General features: G+C 38.0%; 1 protein-coding gene across 2 annotated transcripts in view; it reads left to right on the top strand.

The window, feature by feature from the left end:
• The window catches only part of LOC100679866 (inactive dipeptidyl peptidase 10), a 160,524-nt gene that overhangs the window by 82,455 nt on the left and 57,615 nt on the right, over window positions 1-20,454 (top strand). For both annotated transcript variants that reach the window (XM_031927154.2, XM_031927156.2), the window contains one exon: window positions 4,744-4,871. In XM_031927154.2, coding sequence (XP_031783014.1) covers window positions 4,744-4,871 — 128 coding nt within the window. The remainder of the gene's footprint in view (window positions 1-4,743; window positions 4,872-20,454) is intronic.

The raw sequence follows: 20,454 nt of genomic DNA on the forward strand, positions 1-20,454 counted from the left end.
AAAAAAATTATAGCGGGCATTTTTAATTTTTTGTTTCGCCCAGTGGGCGTTTTTCATTTTTTTCGCCCGCATATATCTATATATATATATATATATATATATATATATATATATATATATATATATATATATATATATATATATATATATATATATATATATATATATATATATATATATATGTAAATAAATGTTGTCCTAGTCTTCCTAATCAGACCTCGACGATTATATAAATAAATAAATTATTACCGCTATTCCTTCATTTGGCTTCGAGTTCTAGCTGGTCATAGTTGAGGTTGTAATGGTCCGGACTTGTGTACACCGCAAGCGATGCGAGAGAAATGCGCTTAAAAAAAATATCCCGAAAAGGGAGTATATAGGCAGCAGTAGCGCCGGCGCACTGGAGGGGGAAACGCACAGCAGTGGCTTGGCGCAGTAGCTCCTCAGGAAATAAAAGGCGCCTCATCCAGCTCCTCAGTCTCACTCGCTCGACTGAGCTCAAACGGACAAAAGCAATACGCTCTCTCTCCTAGTAGAGTACGGTCAGAGCAACTTTTTGTGCGATAGCTAAGGTTCTGGCAAATAAGTCCAGTCCCTTATAATTGCGGGTTTAAATTAAATTAAAATTTTTAAATGTAACATTAAAACGTAGCGGACAAAATAAACTATTTGATATATATATATATATATATATATATATATATATATATATATATATATATATATATATATATATATATATATATATATATAATATATATAGTAGTAATAGTTTTATTGTTTTATACATCTCGTATTTACAATAATATACAAAAATATTATCTCCGTACATCTTTTTTTTCTTTTTTTTTTCTTTTTTTCTTCTTATACACTGTACACTGCTGTTTCCTCCTCCCTAGTCTTCCTTCTTTCTTTTTGCCCTTCTCTCCTTCTCCTCATCATCATCTCCGCTTTTTTCACCTTCTTTATTCTGCCCTCTTCTTCTATCCATTCGTACATCTCCTTATACTCTCACCCTAATGTTTCCTCTTCTCATTAGTTCGGCCCTTCTCTTTGCCTCCCCTATTCTTCTCTCCCTTTCTAAAATTGCCTCAAGTAATTGAGGAGGAGCAATTAAGGGGGAGGAATTTAGTAGAACCAATTAGGAGGAAAAATTCTTGAACTAGTAGCGGTGGTGTCATAGACGCACACGTCTGCAACGCGAGCAGCAAGACGCGTCAGCAATAAGATTCCACCGAGTCACACTACGATGCATTACGTTTGAATGTATCGTAGACGTTAGCTCAGTGGTTATAGCATCCGCTTGTTAATCTCAGGGTCCGCGGTTCAAGCCCGCGTCTTCTCTTTTTCGCTTTTCGACTCCTTTTGGTTCGTTACAGTCGTAACGGCGAAACTTTTTTTATAGTATAGAGAGTTTAAAAAAAACTATTATGTATTATAGAATAGTATATATTTATATAATCGTCGAGGTCTGATTAGGAAGACTAGGACAACATTTATTTACATAATTTATTATTAATGTATCAGTATAACAAAAATTTTTTTTTATGAGTCAAGTACACCATGAAGAACACACACACACAATTTTATATACACACATAGATATATATATATATATATATCTTCCTATATTATATAGATGCATGTGTAAATTTATGTTAATAATCCCTCCGTGCCCCTCCGCGCACCTCTGCCCCCCTCCGCGCCCCTCCGCACCCCTTCCGCAGCCCATCCGTAGCCCCTCTGCATTTTCACGTGAAATCGTATCAAAATTTACGTTATTTTTGGAGCTCTTTGCCCCTCCGCCCCCCTCCGCGCCCCTCCGTACCCCCTCCGCTGGCCCCACAACTAGCCCCTTCGCCCCCCTCCGCGCCCCTCTGCCGCAAACCGCACCCCTCCGCACCCCCTCCGCTGGACCCACCACTAGCCCCTCCACACCCCCTCCGCAAGCCCCTCCGCATCCCCTCCATTGGCCCCTCTTAAATCAATTTTATTAATATTAAAATGATTATTATAAAGTTAGTCAAAAAGATTTCAAAAGTTCCATTTTTTTAATAATGGTATAATGATGTGTTATAATCAAATTAAGAAGATCGACAAAATTTCCTTTATTGGAAAAATGGTATAACGATGGGTTAAAGTTTAAATTGAGAAGACAATAACGACAGATTTCCACACCACCCAAGAGGTACTGTCAGAAGCACATTATAATATGGATATACAATGTGTTTCAGGCGCGTTGATTTTTTTTTTGTTTTTCTTAAATTATTATTTAAAAAATTCGCCAATTATTTTACGTAATTATATGACATGATATAATTATATAAAATAAAGGCTACTATGAACAATAGTTTCATTTAGTAAATAAAATTATACTATTGATTTGGATTATATCAAGTTAGAAATTATCTATTGTTAACAGTTTGGAAGGTAACATTTTTAAATCATCTATTATAAAATATTTTGGTTATTAAGTAAAAAAATGAATTTCTATTTGAATACCAAATTGATTTATTTACATTAATTTCAGAATATATCAGACAATAAAAACGAGAGTTAAAATATGATTTCAAGATTAAATTCCAAAAAAAATCTACTATCTAAATTGACTATCTACAGATGAACTGTCCTTTTTTAATTATTTACAATACTTTTATATAAATAAATATTTACATTTTTTTATACTCAATTTGTTATTTATCAATACAATATAATAAAAACCAAAATTTGGGGGTTGGCGAGCGGAGCGAGCAGGGGGTACCCCCTAGTATATATATATATATATATATATGTATAGTGTATATATATATATAGATATGTATATATATATAGATATAGATATATGCGGGCGAAAAAAATGAAAAACGCCCGCTGGGCGAAAAAAACAATTAAAAATGCCCGCTATAATTTTTTTTTGCCTGCTGATCTGAAAAAAGTTACTTTAGTCTCGCTTATTAAGTCAGAAAAACGCAAAAATCGTGCTTGTGTTTCAAAATAGTGTTTCTTATGACCAGAGCTTTGAGCATGCCAAGTTTGGTAATGGGATGGACTTTGCAGTAGAAGTTACATGATTTTAAACAAAATAAGTTGTACTGCTGTATGTTATTCACAGGCTATAGGGTTATGTGTACAAATTCTTTGCAGTACATGCATGTTCAGTACATAACATGCTATGAGCGTAGTGAAAAGAACTTGTGCATATAACCTTATAACCCATGAATAACATACAGCAATACAACTTTGAACAAAAGCTAATGAGTTCAAATTATATATATATATATATATATATATATATATATATATATATATATATATATATATATATATATATATATATATATATATATATTAAATTAAAATGGTGGAATGAGTGAGGGAAGTTTGGGTGAATAAATCAACGCAAAACACAATGAATTTCGCGGGAGAAAAAAGACGACTTGCCGCGGCGTAAAAACTCTCACGGAGTAGAGAAAAAAGCCGGGACAAGTCTATAGCTTTATTTTAGAAATAAGGAAATTAGACAAAGAAAAGTGACTCTAGGATAGACTAAACAAATAGAGAGAAACGCAATTACAATGTACGCTTATACAAAAAAAAGACAGACTATACTATAGACAACAACCGAGAAAGAAACGCAAGTAGCTTAATTCTATCGCCGCGAGGTAACTTTCGCACGCTGGAGAGCTCTCCTACCTTAGACGCAGAACGAGACGTGGACGGCGCGACGTAAAGCCCTGGCCGCACGTTGGTGGAATGTACCTTCCTCGGTCGCAGGACGCCTCGACGTCTCGAGGAAACCAATCCTGGACCACGGGCAGGCCTTTTCAGCCCTGCCGCGTAGGTAGCAATCGCCGGGTGGAGATCGACACGGCGAGGAAGCTCACACGTGGCCGAAATCCCAACACTCGAAGAATTCACACAATCCGCACACCGCACGCAAAATGCACACACACTACGCAACGCACGGTGATACAATAAAGAGTGTCGATCGTCCTGAAAAGGACGATGATGACGACTCTATTCGCTCGCAATTTACAAAGAGCGCAAAATGTCAACTGATTACTCGAGAGGAACTGTCAGAACTGAACTGCACGTACTCCCTCGCGCCGGAGCCTGCGCAAACAGGAGAGGCCCACATCAGTGCGCGCATGCGCTCGACCGTTCTCGCTGCAGTGCTCGCCGCGCTACGGCTCGAAATTCAAAATTCATCCTCCCGCTCTTACATAACCCGAACAAACTTATTTTATTTAAAATAAAATGCCCTCGGTGCACACCATATTTTTTGTAACGCATGTACTGATTTTCGCGTTTTAAACTGCACATGTTGAATTTCACGCAAGTTTAGAAGATTTGCCAATGAATTGAGTAGCGGGCGCAAAAGTACTTCTCTACTCTTTTTGCTGCACTCCGTCTTTTTTGTACACATCAATCGGGATTTATGTGACTCTTTTTTGACCGGCGAAAAGAAAAGCTATTTAAGCTATATAAATAATATGTTGTGTAACAAGGGTTAAGTGGGCTTTTTGTCTTCCTATTTTGCAGCTTCGGTTCACTAACGCACTCGCCTTTAGTTCGTGCTAGCTCGTTTCAACTTGTACTGCAACCTTCATACTTGGTCTAAATAAAGCCTACTTCAAGCCCATGGTACGCAATATACTATTATTTGTGCCATTTATTTTTATTACACATTTAATAAAATAAATGTATTGATTCTGCATAATACTCATATACATTTTTTTTCAGAGAAGATTGGCTCCGGCAAAATTTTCTTTATCTCCAGACAGGAAATATCTTCTGCTTGCTCAAAATGTTAAAAAATTATTTAGATATTCTTATTTAGCACAGTATATAGTTTACGACTTAAGCACAAGGTAAGTAAATTGTAAAAATACTTGAGAAAGTCAATTGCGATCTCATTAAACATAGTTGGAGATATACACATGATTTTATTTTATGGTATTAACATATAGTTTTATAACATAAGTCTGTGGTCTTAATTCATCAAATATCATAATCTCGTTACATTAGTACAAAAGATTCACTACCGCTGCATCAGAAATTAGCTCTTCCTCAGTTTTATATAAATGAGTTAAAAATCTTATTTTCACGTTATTTTAACCTAACTTTAGTTATTGGATTTACAATGAACAATTTCTATGTTATATTACTATTTTTGGCTCCTACTGATCTTAGGTTTGGTCCGGGAGCCAGGGAGTCACGCGGAGGCTGTTTGGAAAGTATGACCAGAAACTGTGTTCAAAAGCTTAAACGGTTCATGAAAATGTCAGGATTGTGCCCATGAAGTCTTGTTCAAATTATCGTAGAGCAGTTTGTTAAACAGTGAAAAAAAGAATGATTCTGTGCTCTGAAAATAAGTTATAGTAATGAAAAATGATCCTAAGTAGATTTCCTAAAAAAGGCTATAAATAAATAATTCAAAAAAATTTTGAAATTCAAAAATACATGAATAATTGCAAAAAATTTAGTTTTATTATTTTGCCTATAAATTATTTTTATCACTCGTACTCGGAGAGTGCCGCATAACGCAATGGTTTTGCTTTGGCTAAATGACGAATTGTATCATTGGATAAGATTAGAGATAAAGTCGTTAGGTTTTAGGCAAAAGCGTTGAGTTATGAAAAAAAACACAGCGCTTCTCGCTGCAAGCCCCTGGCAACCCGCAACCCGCCTGAGAGCGCTGCACACGCTGTAATGCTTCCGCCGTACAGCTAGTACCTCGCGTGACCGCTAGACGGCCACACTACTAGTGCGATCCCCCCAAAGCGAAATAGGGTTCTTAAGGGCATAAAGGCAGGCCGGGCCCAGGCCGAGGCATTCCTCTCCACGCATCAGACTGCGTCTGAGTGGGAGCACGGAGCCAAGGCTACTTGCACAACCCATTCGTGATCTTCGCTCTACAGGGAGAGCTCTCCGTTATAAACAGCGTGCTCTCTGTTTTAAACGGGGCAATGGTAAAAAATTGAGCAATTAGTCATTAGTCATTATTTTAGAATAAAAATCCCTGTATATAACCTTCTGTTCTACATAGGGCACCTTCTGTTCTACATGGAGCGCTCTCTCCGAAGACCCTTTGGAGTCTTCTCGCCTCCCTCTCCCCCGTCGCAACTGGGTAATGTAGCCTTCACCGGGTTGGATGGTCCTCCCTCGACCAGACTCGCTCCACTGAGAGCAAGCTCCAGCCAAACGAGTTAGCGTGGTACGCGATGGACACGTGCACTTTCTCTCCTCAGCGACACCGTTTTTTTTTGGAGGTGAACTCACAGGAACGCACACCAACCTCGGGCACATCCACACACACGTCACCCCCCTTTTCCTGTTTTGGACAGGAAGGATTAGGCGGGTCTCAACTTAACCTGCCGATCTCTCGCCGGTTCTCAGCGCTAACTCCACCCCCCCCCCTCCCCAATAGGCTCACTTATATCAATGTGTTTTTGGTTATAAAATAAGTATGCAAAAAGATTTTTCTAAATTTTAAAATGGCGGCCTATTAGGAAATTATAAGTGCGTTTTTTAAATATTTTCTCATTTTTGCACTGATTTTTTTAATGATTTCTATGTATTATGTACTATGAATTAAAAATAAACTGTTATATTCTGACTAATAGAAGCAAAGATACGTTAGCTATTACGTTTTAACGTATAGATTTGATTTTTGATCGTACGCTTTGCTGATAATAAAAAGTCGAAAATTGCGTGAGATATCGTATTTCACACATTTTTCGATGACAAAACAATAAGGCACTTCCGTGTCGCGGTCGTGCCTAAAAAGGCGCGATATAATATAGATGTTGAAGTCATGTTAATTGAACTGATAGAGTCATACAACAGATATATGACATTGAGATTGTTTTACTTCGGTTTCCTAATATACGGGATCGTTTGCCATATTAAGGCGCGTTTATCAAAGTTACTATGTCAGTTCTGTATGTTTATTAGTTAGTACTATAGATTTAATTGTAAACTAATCTACTTCTACTATTATATTAATGTGCATAATGTCTCCGTGTGCCGTGAAGCCTTCCACATCTTTTCCCAATAACTTAACATCTAGGATATAATTTTGGGCCTTACAATTTCTGGGCCCTAAAATTTTTGGGTTTTAAAATTTTTGAGCCTTAAAATTTTTGGGTCTTAATAATTTCGGGTTATTTAAATATTCCTGTGTGCCGTGAAGCCATTCATATCTTTTCTCAATAACTGACATATTTATATTTATAAGTATAATTCTTATCTCATTTGAATTTTTAGAAGTCCTATAAACTGTATATCAACATTGACTTAAGGGTAACAATTTCAGACCCGTCTCAACGATCGCCGAAGTGAACAGCGCCCCTCCTGAACCCACTGAAACTCATAGAGTCGACAGTCACAACAAGTTGGTAGCACAAAAAGTTCAAATGAAAAACTATATACAAGATCAAAGCTAATATGACAATACAAAGCAAAATAAAAATAGAAAAATCTACAAATATTATCCTATAAAATATTTGTACGCATGCGCGGACTGCTATTGTAATATATAAATATTATCGTACAAATGTTACATGTGAGAGTCGATGGTTTTGTTCTTCGTGAGGTGTTAAGGGGACAGATACACTTTGCATAGTCAAAAAATGAAAAATTCTATTTTGTGTTATTTTTCCTGAATTGTTTAAAAATGAAGAAAACCATTATATATATATATATATATATATATATATATATATATATATATTCAGGTATAATGTAAGAAACATAAAACCATGTTTATATGTGCCATATAATAATAATATATAACTTATTATTCTATTAGTTTTTTATTATTTATAATTTATAGCGTAATATTCAAATATTGCCCATATATATCTAAAATAGGAGATGTTTTATTTCTTTAATATTAATTTATATATATATATATATATATATCTATTTAGACTATTATATAAGAGTATACTTAATGTATCTGTGTGCCATGAAGCCATTCACATCTTTTTACAATGACTAACATATTCCATTTGTTTATTATTATTCATAATGCATAGTGCATTGTTTACATGTTGTCCATACATATCTAAAATAGGAGATGATTAATTTGTTTATTATTGATTTATATATGTTTACTTCTACTATTATATAAGACTATATTTAATATACCTGTGTGCGGCGAAGCCATGATTTACATCTTTTATCAATAACTTAATATTTTATCTGTACATTGTTATTTATCATTCATATTTTTATTTATAATTCATAGCATTATTATTTGATGAAGCCATTCACATCTTTTCTTAATAAATGATATATTTAATTTGTTCATTATTATTTAAAATTAATATTATTATTAATTATAGTCTCTCGAACTGAAGTTAGAGACTTGTGGATCTCGAAGGACTAGTTGGCAATAAACAAAAACACTCTCAATCGTTAACTCCAATTAATATGCTGTAAGAAAAGGCTTTGATATTTATTGAAAGATAGATTGTATTTACAAGTGTTTAAAACTACGGAAAATAAATGAAGGCTACTGTATTAGTACCAACGCGTGAACAATGATATTGTTACGGACGACACTGTGAGGCGAGTACGTGCGCTCACAGTGTTTCGGCAATACGTACTGAACTGCACAAATCAGCGAAAGCGGCAGAAGACCGCTCGCGAAACAGGCGGAGAGAGACAGAGTAGGAGCGAGCGAGCGCGCGTTGCCATGGCAACCTCATTGGTGCCGTGTGGGCTAGCAAAAACCGTCGAATTTTGAAATTAAGATGACAAGCTTCTTGAACCTTCTCGCTCTCTCTCCGCATATCAAACTAATGTTCGAACAATTATTTATAATTTATAGCGCATTATTTACATGACATGTATAACTGACATATTTTATTTGTTTATTATTATATTTAATTCATCATTTTATTATTTATGATTCATTGCGCATTTTTTACATGTTGCCCATATATTTCTAAAATAGGAGATATTTTATTTGTTTATTATTAATGTATATATATATCTACATCTACTATTATATAAAAGTAAACTTACTGTACCTGTGCTCTGAAGCCATTCACCTCTTTTCTCAATAACCGACTTATTTTATTTGTTTATTATTAATTTAATATTTCATGATATACAATATTTTTTGTATATATCTTATTTGAATCATCATTATATTTACTTTTATCTTGGAAACTTGAATTTTCTGAAAGTAAAATTGTTAAATTTTTTTTTTAACGTTACCCTGGATAATGCTATATTACATAATTGACCATGACTGAAAACTGGATTTGGTAAATAGACACCAACTATGTTAAATGTTTGGCCTTGTGATTTGTTGATTGTCATGGCATATCCTAATCGTACCGAAAATTGTCGTCTTTTCATTTCAAAAGGAATTTCTTCTTTTGAAAAAGTCAAATCCATCTGTAGTATTAAAACAACTTTACCGAATTGTTTACCGCTAATTATTTCTACCTGTATACAGAATTGCATTATTTTCCTTACTATTAATCGCGTACCATTACAAAACCCTTCATTTAAATTTAAATTTCTCAGCAAAATAATTACAGCACCTACTTTTTACATAACTTTTATACATAACTTATGAGGCGGTAGGTCATTTAGCGCAAGTGAATTTAAAAATTAATATACATGTATAATTTAATATATACTTATACTAGGGGGGGTTTTCCCTGCTCGCTCCACTCACCCACCCCAATACAATTAATTTGACATTCATCTAAATAACAAAATAGGTAATGATTATTAATACATCTATTTTTTCCACACCACCCATGCGGTAAATAAAAAGGCGCGTTATTTTCTCTGCTTACAATAATGTTATGTTTTATTTAACTTGATTTGAAATTTGAAATTTAGATTAATTATCTCATATAAATTTGAATATGCTTAAATTATGTATTTGTAAATATTTAATACTTTTATGACTTTTATTTAAAATTATATGAGTACATAAAAATTTTAAAAGAACTGTATCGCCACACAGTGTACCAAAATCAGATTTTTGTGGCCAAAATTCGCACGACAAGCTAAATTGCAATCATTCTTAATAAAAAAATTGCGAAATACTTGTATGATGATTTCCGCCCGAGTAGAACTGCTTATATTTAATAAAAGAGTACATAACCTAAAAGAAAAATAGGCAAACACATGAGACTGAATAATGTAATAATCGAATTATTCTATAATTTAAATGTACTAAAATCTCTAAAACTGTAAGAACAAATAAAAAGAATATATACTTGCTGATTTTGGATCTCTGAACTCTAAACTGATAAAATATAAATTTTAGATCCTTATTTTATACCACCATCACTTAATCGGCATTTTAGAAACTTGAAGGGGTCTTAAACACCTTATAGATTATCAAGCCAATGCTGTAACTTTTTCTATTTTTCTTATAGGATATGTAACGCGTTATCAAATATAAGTAGTTTTACATGAACGGAAATTATCGTAGAAGTATTTTGCAATTTTTTTCATTAAGAATGTTTGCGATTTAACTTGTCGAGCAAATGTTGGCCATAAAAATCGGATTTTGGTACTCTGTGCGCCGTCGCGCGATCATGCGAAAGAATGAGATGCTTGGATGCCCGAGGAATGAAACACCTCGGGTGCACCGAATCTCAAAATCGCTCTCTCCTTGAGTGCGGCAAGTATTGCTTTGCCGTTTGCTTTGCAAAGTGTCACGCACTCTATATCAAGTAAACAAACCCTTGAAGATAAGTGCATACTCGTGGCCTTTAGCAGACTTTAACAAGGGACCCATAATATCTCCGGTTACCCATTGCCAAGGCTTTTGCACCACAAGTTTACCTATGAATCTTGGTGGTGCACGCTGTTTAACTCTAGTCAGCTTATAGCGATTGCATAGCCACCTTAGGCTGCTGTGATCTGTTATGACTCTGAATATATAACTTTCAATGTACTGATGAAACTTGCGTATGGCGAAAAGCACGGCCAAGCATTCTCGTTCGCTGACCCTGTAATTCCTCTCTGTTTGGGTAAGTACTTTGCTGCCGAATTCGAGTACTCAGTCTTGTCCGTATATGCACTGCGTCAACACAACGCTGTATCACTTGCATCGGTTTGTATGACGAACTGCTGATTGAAGCACGGGCAGTGCAGTAGTAGAGCCAAGGCGATAAGAGCTTTTATCGTCTCGAATGCTGATTGCTGTTCATCGCTCTAAACGAACGGCTGATCTTCTTTGTTAGCTAAGTTAAAGGCTCGGCCAACGTTGCATAATTTTCCGGTTATTGTCTATACCACTTTACAGCTGCGGCACCAGGCTGTTTGCGTTTTGTCGTTAAAACGTACGTAAGCGATGCTAGTAGAGTTTGCTCAAGTGGTGATAGCGCGCCGCACTCTTGTCCGCTTGCCAGTACGGTTTCGGCTTCTTCAGAAACTGTCCCAGTCGTGGCAGTTCATATGAGGAATCAACCACTGCAATTCTGGCCTCAGATTTTTATGTAAGAGGTCTAATTAATTTTTCAGGCTTGGTTGTGGCTTTATTTCCTTCATTATGCCTCCCAGGAATGTCACAAAATGGGCTCGTGCGCGCCTTGGTATCTTCTCTCTGCGTCCGTTGTTAGAATCGCCTGTTCGTGCCGTACCATCTTGTCACTGCCGTATCTAAGAACTCTTCCCAGCTTTGCCATTCATCTTTGTTGTTCTCGCATTATTCTGCGGCTATGCCTGTAAATACGAATGACAGAGCAGCCATCCTTTCTGCTTCATTTATTTGCGCTAAAGTTAAATTTCGTTCTTCCGCGAGATGAGCTAATTCTTCCTTCTTGCAACACGAATTTATTTTGATGCCCACCTACTCGGACGCTCTTGCTCATTACCTGCAACGTTAAGGCGCCAGTTTGTAACGGGGCAACTGGCCTTGTGCACGGCGGCCACGAAGATGCCACAGAGTCACCGAGCAGTTTCTTTATCTGTTAAAATATTACGCCACAGCTATCCCTCGATGACGCTGGAGTCGCCCATGGACGTTTGCCGTCGGTGCAATAACGACTCCGTGCAATGCAGCTAAGTCACTCGCGTATACAAAATGCACGGCGAGTGAAGCTCGCTGCGCTTTCTCCGCGCACGAAAATGGAATTAGAAGATCTAATATTGGGATCTGAAATATTTTTTAATTAGAAATAACAATTAATATTACTTAAATTAACAACTATTTCCTTTTCAGGATAAGAATGAAACGAACAATGAATGAACAAAAACAACGAACAAATATATTTTGTTATTATTATAAAAGACAATTATTTTTTATATTAAAAACCAAAATCCTAATTTATAGTATTTATAATTTCTGAAAAATTCAAAAATATTTGTACTTAAAAATAATAACAAAATTTATGTAAGTAAACTATAAAAATTTATAGTATAAGAACTGATAAAACGGTAGTTTTCAAATTCATTTAAAATTAGTTTAATACACTCATAATTATTTAAATAATGTATGATAAAAGTATTAGAAATTCGAGAATAAAATACATACTTACCTATTGAAATAGTTATGAGAAGATACATTTTATTTATTAAAATCATCAGTTTATAATGAATTTGTTTTTCAATATTAAATTATTTGTTAGAATATATACGCTAACATCCGACATCTAGCAACCCCGCAGTACCCTCGCTGCGTAAAACAGCCACGACCACGTGATCCGCCGTCTCACTTCTTGCGCGCTCGCCGAGCATGCCACACACTTTCTCAGCCACGCCAAGCCTTTCTTTTCCTTTGTCCACGTTAAGTTCAGTTACCGAATAAAGCCACGTTTATCTTTCTCATAAACTGAAGTGTTTTCCTTTTGCGTATCACCTTATCTCTATTATTTTCGTCCGCTTGTAGCTAATATACCAACAGGTTATGAGCCCCGCTTCGCCTCCACTGCGTGAAAAGTGACAGTTAAAGTGATACGAAAAGGGCCACGATCTACACTCGACATAGAAGCCGAAAAAAGTACGCGTCGCTTCCCAGTGAACGCTACGAACACGCCGCACACACAAAGAAGCCAAGGACGAGTTCGAGACTGCCTCTCGGGGAACGACACGTAAACGTCGAATACAAAGGCCACCGGTGAATTCAGGAATCACGATGGCAGGAAGGCAATTTAAGTGCGAAAATTCACAAACCACGCGTAAGTACACAAGCATACATAAAGGGACGCAATGCGCAGAACAAAGAAAAACGCGTTTGTTTGATTTAATTCGGATTCTTTTGATAAAGTCTCGGTTTGGAAGTGAAATAAACGCACGCGAGTGAAAATAAAAGAAAAGTGAAGTGAATGATAAAAAACACGTAACAAAGCCGAATGACTAAGTCTCGCGAAAAAAACGTGTTAAGTAAAATCTAATAAAATCAATGATACGAAAATTACGCAAAGAAAACAACACGAATACGTATAGGAAAAGGCATAAGTTTGTAAAATCAAACGCGCTAAACGCGAAAAGTCAAATCGACAAAAACGCCTTTCCAAGAATTTCAAACAGACAAGAACGCGCGCTGAAATTCTCCGAACAAGCTTCGGACAAAGGAGGTTGCTAGGCAACCAAGCCAATATGGCCGCCTCACCTCTCTCTCGCACGAAAGCTGTACGGGACGGAGGGAGACAGAAAGAGAAAAGCGAAAAGACGCCGCTATACGTCACTGCGAACAACGCGCGAAGCAAGGCGCACGTGAAACCGGGAGACGCCATTGTGATTCAAACACACGCTCTATCTACGCGCTAAGAACGGAGGGAGAGTTGATCTCGCTACGATCGGGTTTCGCGACCGATAGCTTACGTACTCAATACAGTTCGAAACCGTTGGTGTGGATATATATATATATATATATATATATATATATATATACATGTCGTAAGAATAAGCACAGTACATGCAAAAAACTCGACACGCATGATAAAGCGAAAGCTGTAAACGGGCCGTGCGCAGACGCGCAGGTCACGTGACCACTATCGATATACGCGGCAAAGTTTAAATTGACCACGCACGCTTGTGTGCCTAGTGTGAGTCTGCCAGATTGCCGTGCTCCAGCAAAATCACATAGTCGGGTCCACTGGCATATGAACACATTCAGCAATTAATTAATCTAATAAGTTAATTAAACAAGAACGACTCATGCATAAAAAGAAAGACGCAATACAAGCGAACGTAAGCTTACACAGCTAGTGTAAGTCTACCTGCGTGCTGCGCTGCTTGCAGACACCGCGTGGGTGGGGCTGCTGATGTGTAAGTGAACTCTGCAATGAATTGATTAAGTAATTTTAACAAACGCGAACCATTCGCAAGCTAGTATGTGGAAAAGGAAAAAGATGGTTTAAATGCTGAATATTAATCACGAAATTTTTCAACAGACTCAATCTCAAGCTCGAACTGGGAAGAATTACGAGAAAAGATCCTGGACCACTACGATCTGTACCACGACCGACCTGACGAGGAACTTTGGCTGACACCCTACAGTGGAAACATCTGGCTAGTAACTAGCACGGATAAGAATCTGATGCTAGGTAATGAAGTCTTGTCTAAGTATAATGTATGATGATTATGTGGATATGTATGTAAAAGTCTGCGGATCTGTGAGAGGTTTAACATGAACCCACGTTTTGACTTGGTACGTGCGCACGTACAGACACTTAGTCAGTGTCCCACGCTCAATAAAAACCGGATCCTCACACAGATCTGCCACCTGTTCTCGTGCTCAGTGGGTCTCGGGCGGCAGGAGGCGTGCTTCGGGACATTCTGCAAAAAGAGACTAGGTTGGTCAGGGAGCTTACTTTTAGATAGTGCCTTGACTGACTGCAAGGTAGCCCGCTGCTTGTGCACAAAGTATCGGGAGCCTTGCAAGGGTATCCTCTCAACCGCAGACTAACGTTTATGTGTATTTACAGATAAGAACATTCTCACAATGAAAGAATCAGCAAAAATGCTGGGAATCCTGAAGGCAGCCAAGGACCAAGTGGTAGGATTGAGAGGACCTCTAAGCCACTGCAGCGAGGTAGAGGGAACAGGAGCCACTACGTCGACGCCGATACACACGCATCAAGGGGTTACGAAAGGCAATATGGACGACCTCATACGCCTGCTGCAAGAAAGTACGAAAGCTCAGGTCAATCTCAGTACCAGTCTGGTTAATGGTCTGTCGTCAGTCGCGAAAGAGAGCGCCAGGATGAATGCAAACCTGGAAACGCTGACCAATACGCTCAAAACAGACATGAGTACCTTGACGAAGTCCGTAAACGATCTGAGGCTCAAAGATCAGAGCACGGTCAACAAGCCAAAGGTCACCAGTAATGTATGTCTTGACCAGCCATTCAAGCTGTTCCCGAGAAGATGCGGACGCGGCTTTCGCCCTATGAATGGCAAGCAGTCTGCACTTCAGACACCAGGATTTCGAGATTTTGCGAGCACGGATTTCAAAGGTTCTTCCACTCTCATGCCTGGAGTGCGCGTCTCCAACCCATACGAATGGAACGATGACGTTAACGTAAACTTAGACTGGGATCTGCCTCCATACAAGGATTGGCGCAAGACATGGACGTAAGTAAACGACTTTATGATCTCGATTTGATACGATTATATGATCTGAATCAGTCTAGATCTGTGAATCGGTCTAACACGAGTATGAACGATACGAAACTCAAACAAACTAACATCACGCGAACGTACAGATTAAAGTTAGATTCAGAGTACACCCCATTTGAGGATTTCTTGTTCTCGGAACTGAAATCGCGCAAGCTATTCGATCTCTTTGAAAATCAGGGATTTGGTCTGATAAGTCAAGATGAAATTGAGCATGACAGGAACGTTGCAAGGGAGATTATTCTGAACAGAATAGATGACAAATACCACCTGTACACGATGAACATTAAGGATCCGGTAGAACTGCTGGAAAATATCAAAGAAATGAAAAGGAACGAATTTCGAACCAACGCACATACAGCCCAAAGACGGTTGTTCAATCTAAAGTTCAACAAAGACAAATAAACGGCCTTTAATTTCTGTTTAAGGTTCGAGGATCTCGTTAGAAAATACGAAAGCCATGATGGAATAGATAAAATGACTAAAACAGCAAAGAAAAGCCTGTTTTACAATGCTGTAGAGCAAGCCTACCCGGAAATTATTACAGCTGAAAACATAGCCAGCCGTAATACGGGTAGGAAGTCCACGTATAATGAACTAAAAGATTTGATTTTTCAGATTGACAACTCGCACCAGAGAAATACTGGAACGTCCGCTCTGTTTGGAGCTGTCAGAGACGACAGGAAAAGCCGCTCAACCCAGGGACGATCCAAAAGCCGAGAAAGACCGACTAAACGATGCGAAAGGTGTGGTAGTCAGAGCCATGTCACCGCCGACTGTTCGCATGACGAGCCCAAGTGCTTCAACTGCAACAAATTCGGCCACATTGCCAAATCGTGCAAGGAGCCAAAGAAGAGACTCCTACGTAAGAGAACATCTGAAAGGAAAAGGAGCTTGTCACCGAAGCGAAAGCTGAGAAGACACGAGAGCAAGTCTCCTATGCGTAACGAGGAACGCTTCACCAAATCACCGTCCAAATTGCCTTTCAGACGATCTAACAACCGTTCACCCACACTAGCAAGAGGTAATGCAATCACCAATACTGTATGCATGTATGTGAGTCTGAATGAATACGATAGCATGACACAAAAGTTTATCGTAGATTTGGGTGCTTTCCTTTCACCCTGTGGTGCAACTGACCATATGACAAATTCCAAACTCATTCTGACACAATTGCGAATAAAGACAAAAGATCTAGTATAAAGTCAACGAATCAAGGTCGAGTGAAATTTGAATTGTCAAATGGTAAAATAATAAGTTTAGATAAAGTCATATACGCGGAAAATCTGAGTAAGAACTTACTGCCACTCAAACAGTTCACAGATCAGGGCCTATGTGTGTATCTGGACAAGAAAATCATGAATGTTTATGAACCGAAAACAAAAGTAAAGATTCTAGAAGGAAAGTTTGAAGATCCATTTTGGACGATTGATTTAGAATTAAAAGCTGATGAAAGTCAAGTGATACACACAGATGTACTCTCTGGTCTCTCATAAAAGCGACGAAAAGGCTGTCAAGAAAAGGGTAATATTTAACGATGAAAAGGATAAGTCAGTTCCGACGAATCAAAGCGATAGTAATACAAATAAGTCGACAAATATGATAAACACCATGAGTTTATGGCACATTAGGTTAGAACATACGTCTCTGAATAAAGTAAAAGTTTTAGGAAAGTTGTATCCGAATATTAAGGAATTTCGGAAGAATGATAACGGAGTGTGTTTGAAAGATTGCGAGATATGCAAGGTAGCGAAAATGAATAGACTGAAGTTCGAAAACGACAAGGAAATTGCAAAGAAACCGTTGCAAGGAGTCAGCGGTGATACAATGGGACCTATTACACCAGCCACACACCCTAAAGGTTGCAGATTTATAGTGGCGTTGGTGGATAATTATTCACGCTTCGCAATGGCCTACCCAGTGATGCATAAGTCAGATGCCGCTGAGTGTATTTACGACTTCGTAGCAAAGTGTCGAAATATACGCGGAAAGGACGAAAAATTCTGGTACCTAGACTGCGATCAAGGCACTGAATTTACTAGCGCAAAGACTAAGGAAGTATTGGACAAATATGGTGCGGAACTAAGAACAGTTTGCCCATATATACCGCAGCTAAACGGCATCGCGGAACGCTATAATCAGACGATCCAGAAAATTACAAGAACTCTGATGTATGATTCAAGATTGCCAGCGAATGCCTGGGATCTAGCACCGAAAGAAGATCCAAAAGACGGTAACGAAGTCAAATCCAAAGGTGATACATAGATCAGTTACTCGAAAGCAGGCACAGAGTAAAGACACTGGATCTGCAGTCGATGTACAGGATGAAATCGAAGGTCTAAGTACATATGGCTTATATGCATTGCTGACTGCCATCAACGGGGACCCAAAATCCTATTGAGAAGCTGTGTCATCACCAGATGCTGACAGATGGCAAGAAGCAATAAGCAAGGAAAGAGAAACGTTGCAGAAAAACCAAGTATATGAAGTGGTCGATAGAATGTGCAAAGATGGAAAGAAGCTGAACATCCTGGACTCAAGATGGGTCTTCAAATGTAAAGACAACGGAACCGAATACCCAGATTACAAGGCGAGAATTGTTATAAGAGGGTTCAAGGACTCGAATATATACGATCTCTGCGAGACATACGCACCTGTTTTACGACTTGCATTAGTAAAAGCAGTTTTAGCCATCGCAAATAAACACGACTATATAATATGGCAACTGGATGTCAAAGCAGCATTTCTTCACAGCCCTATAAAAAGAGAAATATTTCTGGAAATACCAGCTGGCTTCGAAGAATATGAAAATCAAAGACAGACAAAAGTCTGGAAGCTCCACAAGTCTGAAAACAAGCCCAAAGAACTGGAGTGCACATTTTTCGGAGTTCGTTATTTGGGTTTTCAAGCAAACAACAGAGATCCATGTTTGTTTGTATATACTGAAAATAACAGCTGCATAATAATGCTATTGTATGTCGACGACATATTGTTCACAGGCAATAACGAACCCAACATGAGAGAAGTACAGAAAGAATTAAGTAAGAAGTTCGATATGAAGTTCCTGGGTGAACCTAAAGAATTCCTAGGAATCACCATAACGAGAAATAGAATGGACAGGACCACAAGATTGGATCAGATCAAGTTTATAAATAAGATGCAGATGAAATTTGAGTATGCACAAGCTAAAAGCCAACCGACTCCCATGGTAACGAATCAAGTACTTAACAAGCAAAGGAAGCAACGAGAGAATGAACCAACTAATGAAAAAGTCATAAACCAACGAGAATACCGAGAAGTTGTGGGTTCTCTGATGTATCTCGTATCAGGTACAAGACCAGATCTGGCCAACGCAGTCAACATACTGAGTAGACATCAGTAGAATCCGACTAAAAATGAATGGAAAATGATTACCAGGTTATGGCAGATTGCAAGAACTCACTTACTACTAGCGGTCATGTAGTTACGTTGTACGGAGACACGATAGCATGGAGAACGCACAAACAAACCTATGTAGCCCTGTCAAAATGCCAAGCCGAGTATGTGGCTCTAAGTGATGCTTGCAGAGAGTCAATCAGCATGTGCCTGTCACTGAAAGCAATTCCAGGCATGATGTTCTTTCCTTTCACCCTGTGGTGCGATAACAAAGCAGCAGTAGCTTACACACAGATGGATGGAAGTAACAAACTCAGGCATATGTCGGGAATATGTGAGGACTACGTTAAGCAATGTGCTCAACTGGCCTATGTAAAGATAGAATGGGTTAAATCAAAGGAGCAAAGGGCAGACATCTTCACTAAACCTTTGCCCTCTGATAGCCATACTACTCGTCTGCGGCTCATAAACGCCCTCGCCTTCGGCTCGGGCTAACTCGCCTTGACTTGACAATGAAGACGAATTTCCAGTATTTAAAGTAATTTTAGGTATGCAAATTTTATTCCCAATTTTGTCTCTAGTTATAATTTCTGCTTAATTTTCTAACTTTTAATGGTGTTCCATTACATAAACCATCTGCTATACTTAAGTTTCTTATTAACATAACAATTGAACTAATTTTTAAATTAAGTTCATTAGGTGGTAATCCTTCGCGAATGCTATTCAATATTTCGATTGGAAAATTTATATAAATATTGTCATCAGATTTATCGACATCTTTATACGTTATAGTATCTATTCTATAATATGTTTTTGTCTCCCCTTCCATTTGATTTAAAATTTTATTATTTAAAAAATAAGTGTATTCATTATGAGAGGTGAGTATTACGCTATATTATGAAAAATGAATCTTGTTTCCAAAAATGTTTGAACATATATCATTCGTTTTCCATTCTTTGGAAATTTTAAATGTTTTGATTTTTCCTTCTTCAATTTTTAACAATAATTTTGAAAAATTTTTATCAAATGAACGCATATTTATATTTAATTTTAAAATATGGAAATATGACCAAAGGTATGATGATTTATATTATAGTTGTGGGGGCTCACGCCGACCACCAGCGGAGTCATCGCAGGAAGCAGCGCCTGATCCCCAGGCCTGACTTCCTCTAACTCAGTCGCTCCATCCGGCCACCGCCTTTCCCGCGGCGCCCCCTCCGAGGCGCCACGATGCGTGGCGAGGCTGGCGCCGCGGCGAGTGTCGAGCGCCATGTTCGGCAGAACGCTCTGGATCGCTCACTCAGCAACAGCGCCTCAGAGTTTTATCAAAGAGAGAGAGTTTTATAGAACCATTATTAATAAAGTCTTCGTTAGCTTCTTTTATACAATTGACGAGTTTCCTCGCCTACGCCGAGATCGACCCAGCTACACGGCCTCTCTACAGCCAGCACCCCGAGGACGCCCCGCACCAAC

The sequence above is a fragment of the Nasonia vitripennis genome (assembly GCF_009193385.2).
Source record: "Nasonia vitripennis strain AsymCx chromosome 3 unlocalized genomic scaffold, Nvit_psr_1.1 chr3_random0013, whole genome shotgun sequence".
Classification (NCBI taxonomy): domain Eukaryota; kingdom Metazoa; phylum Arthropoda; class Insecta; order Hymenoptera; family Pteromalidae; genus Nasonia; species Nasonia vitripennis.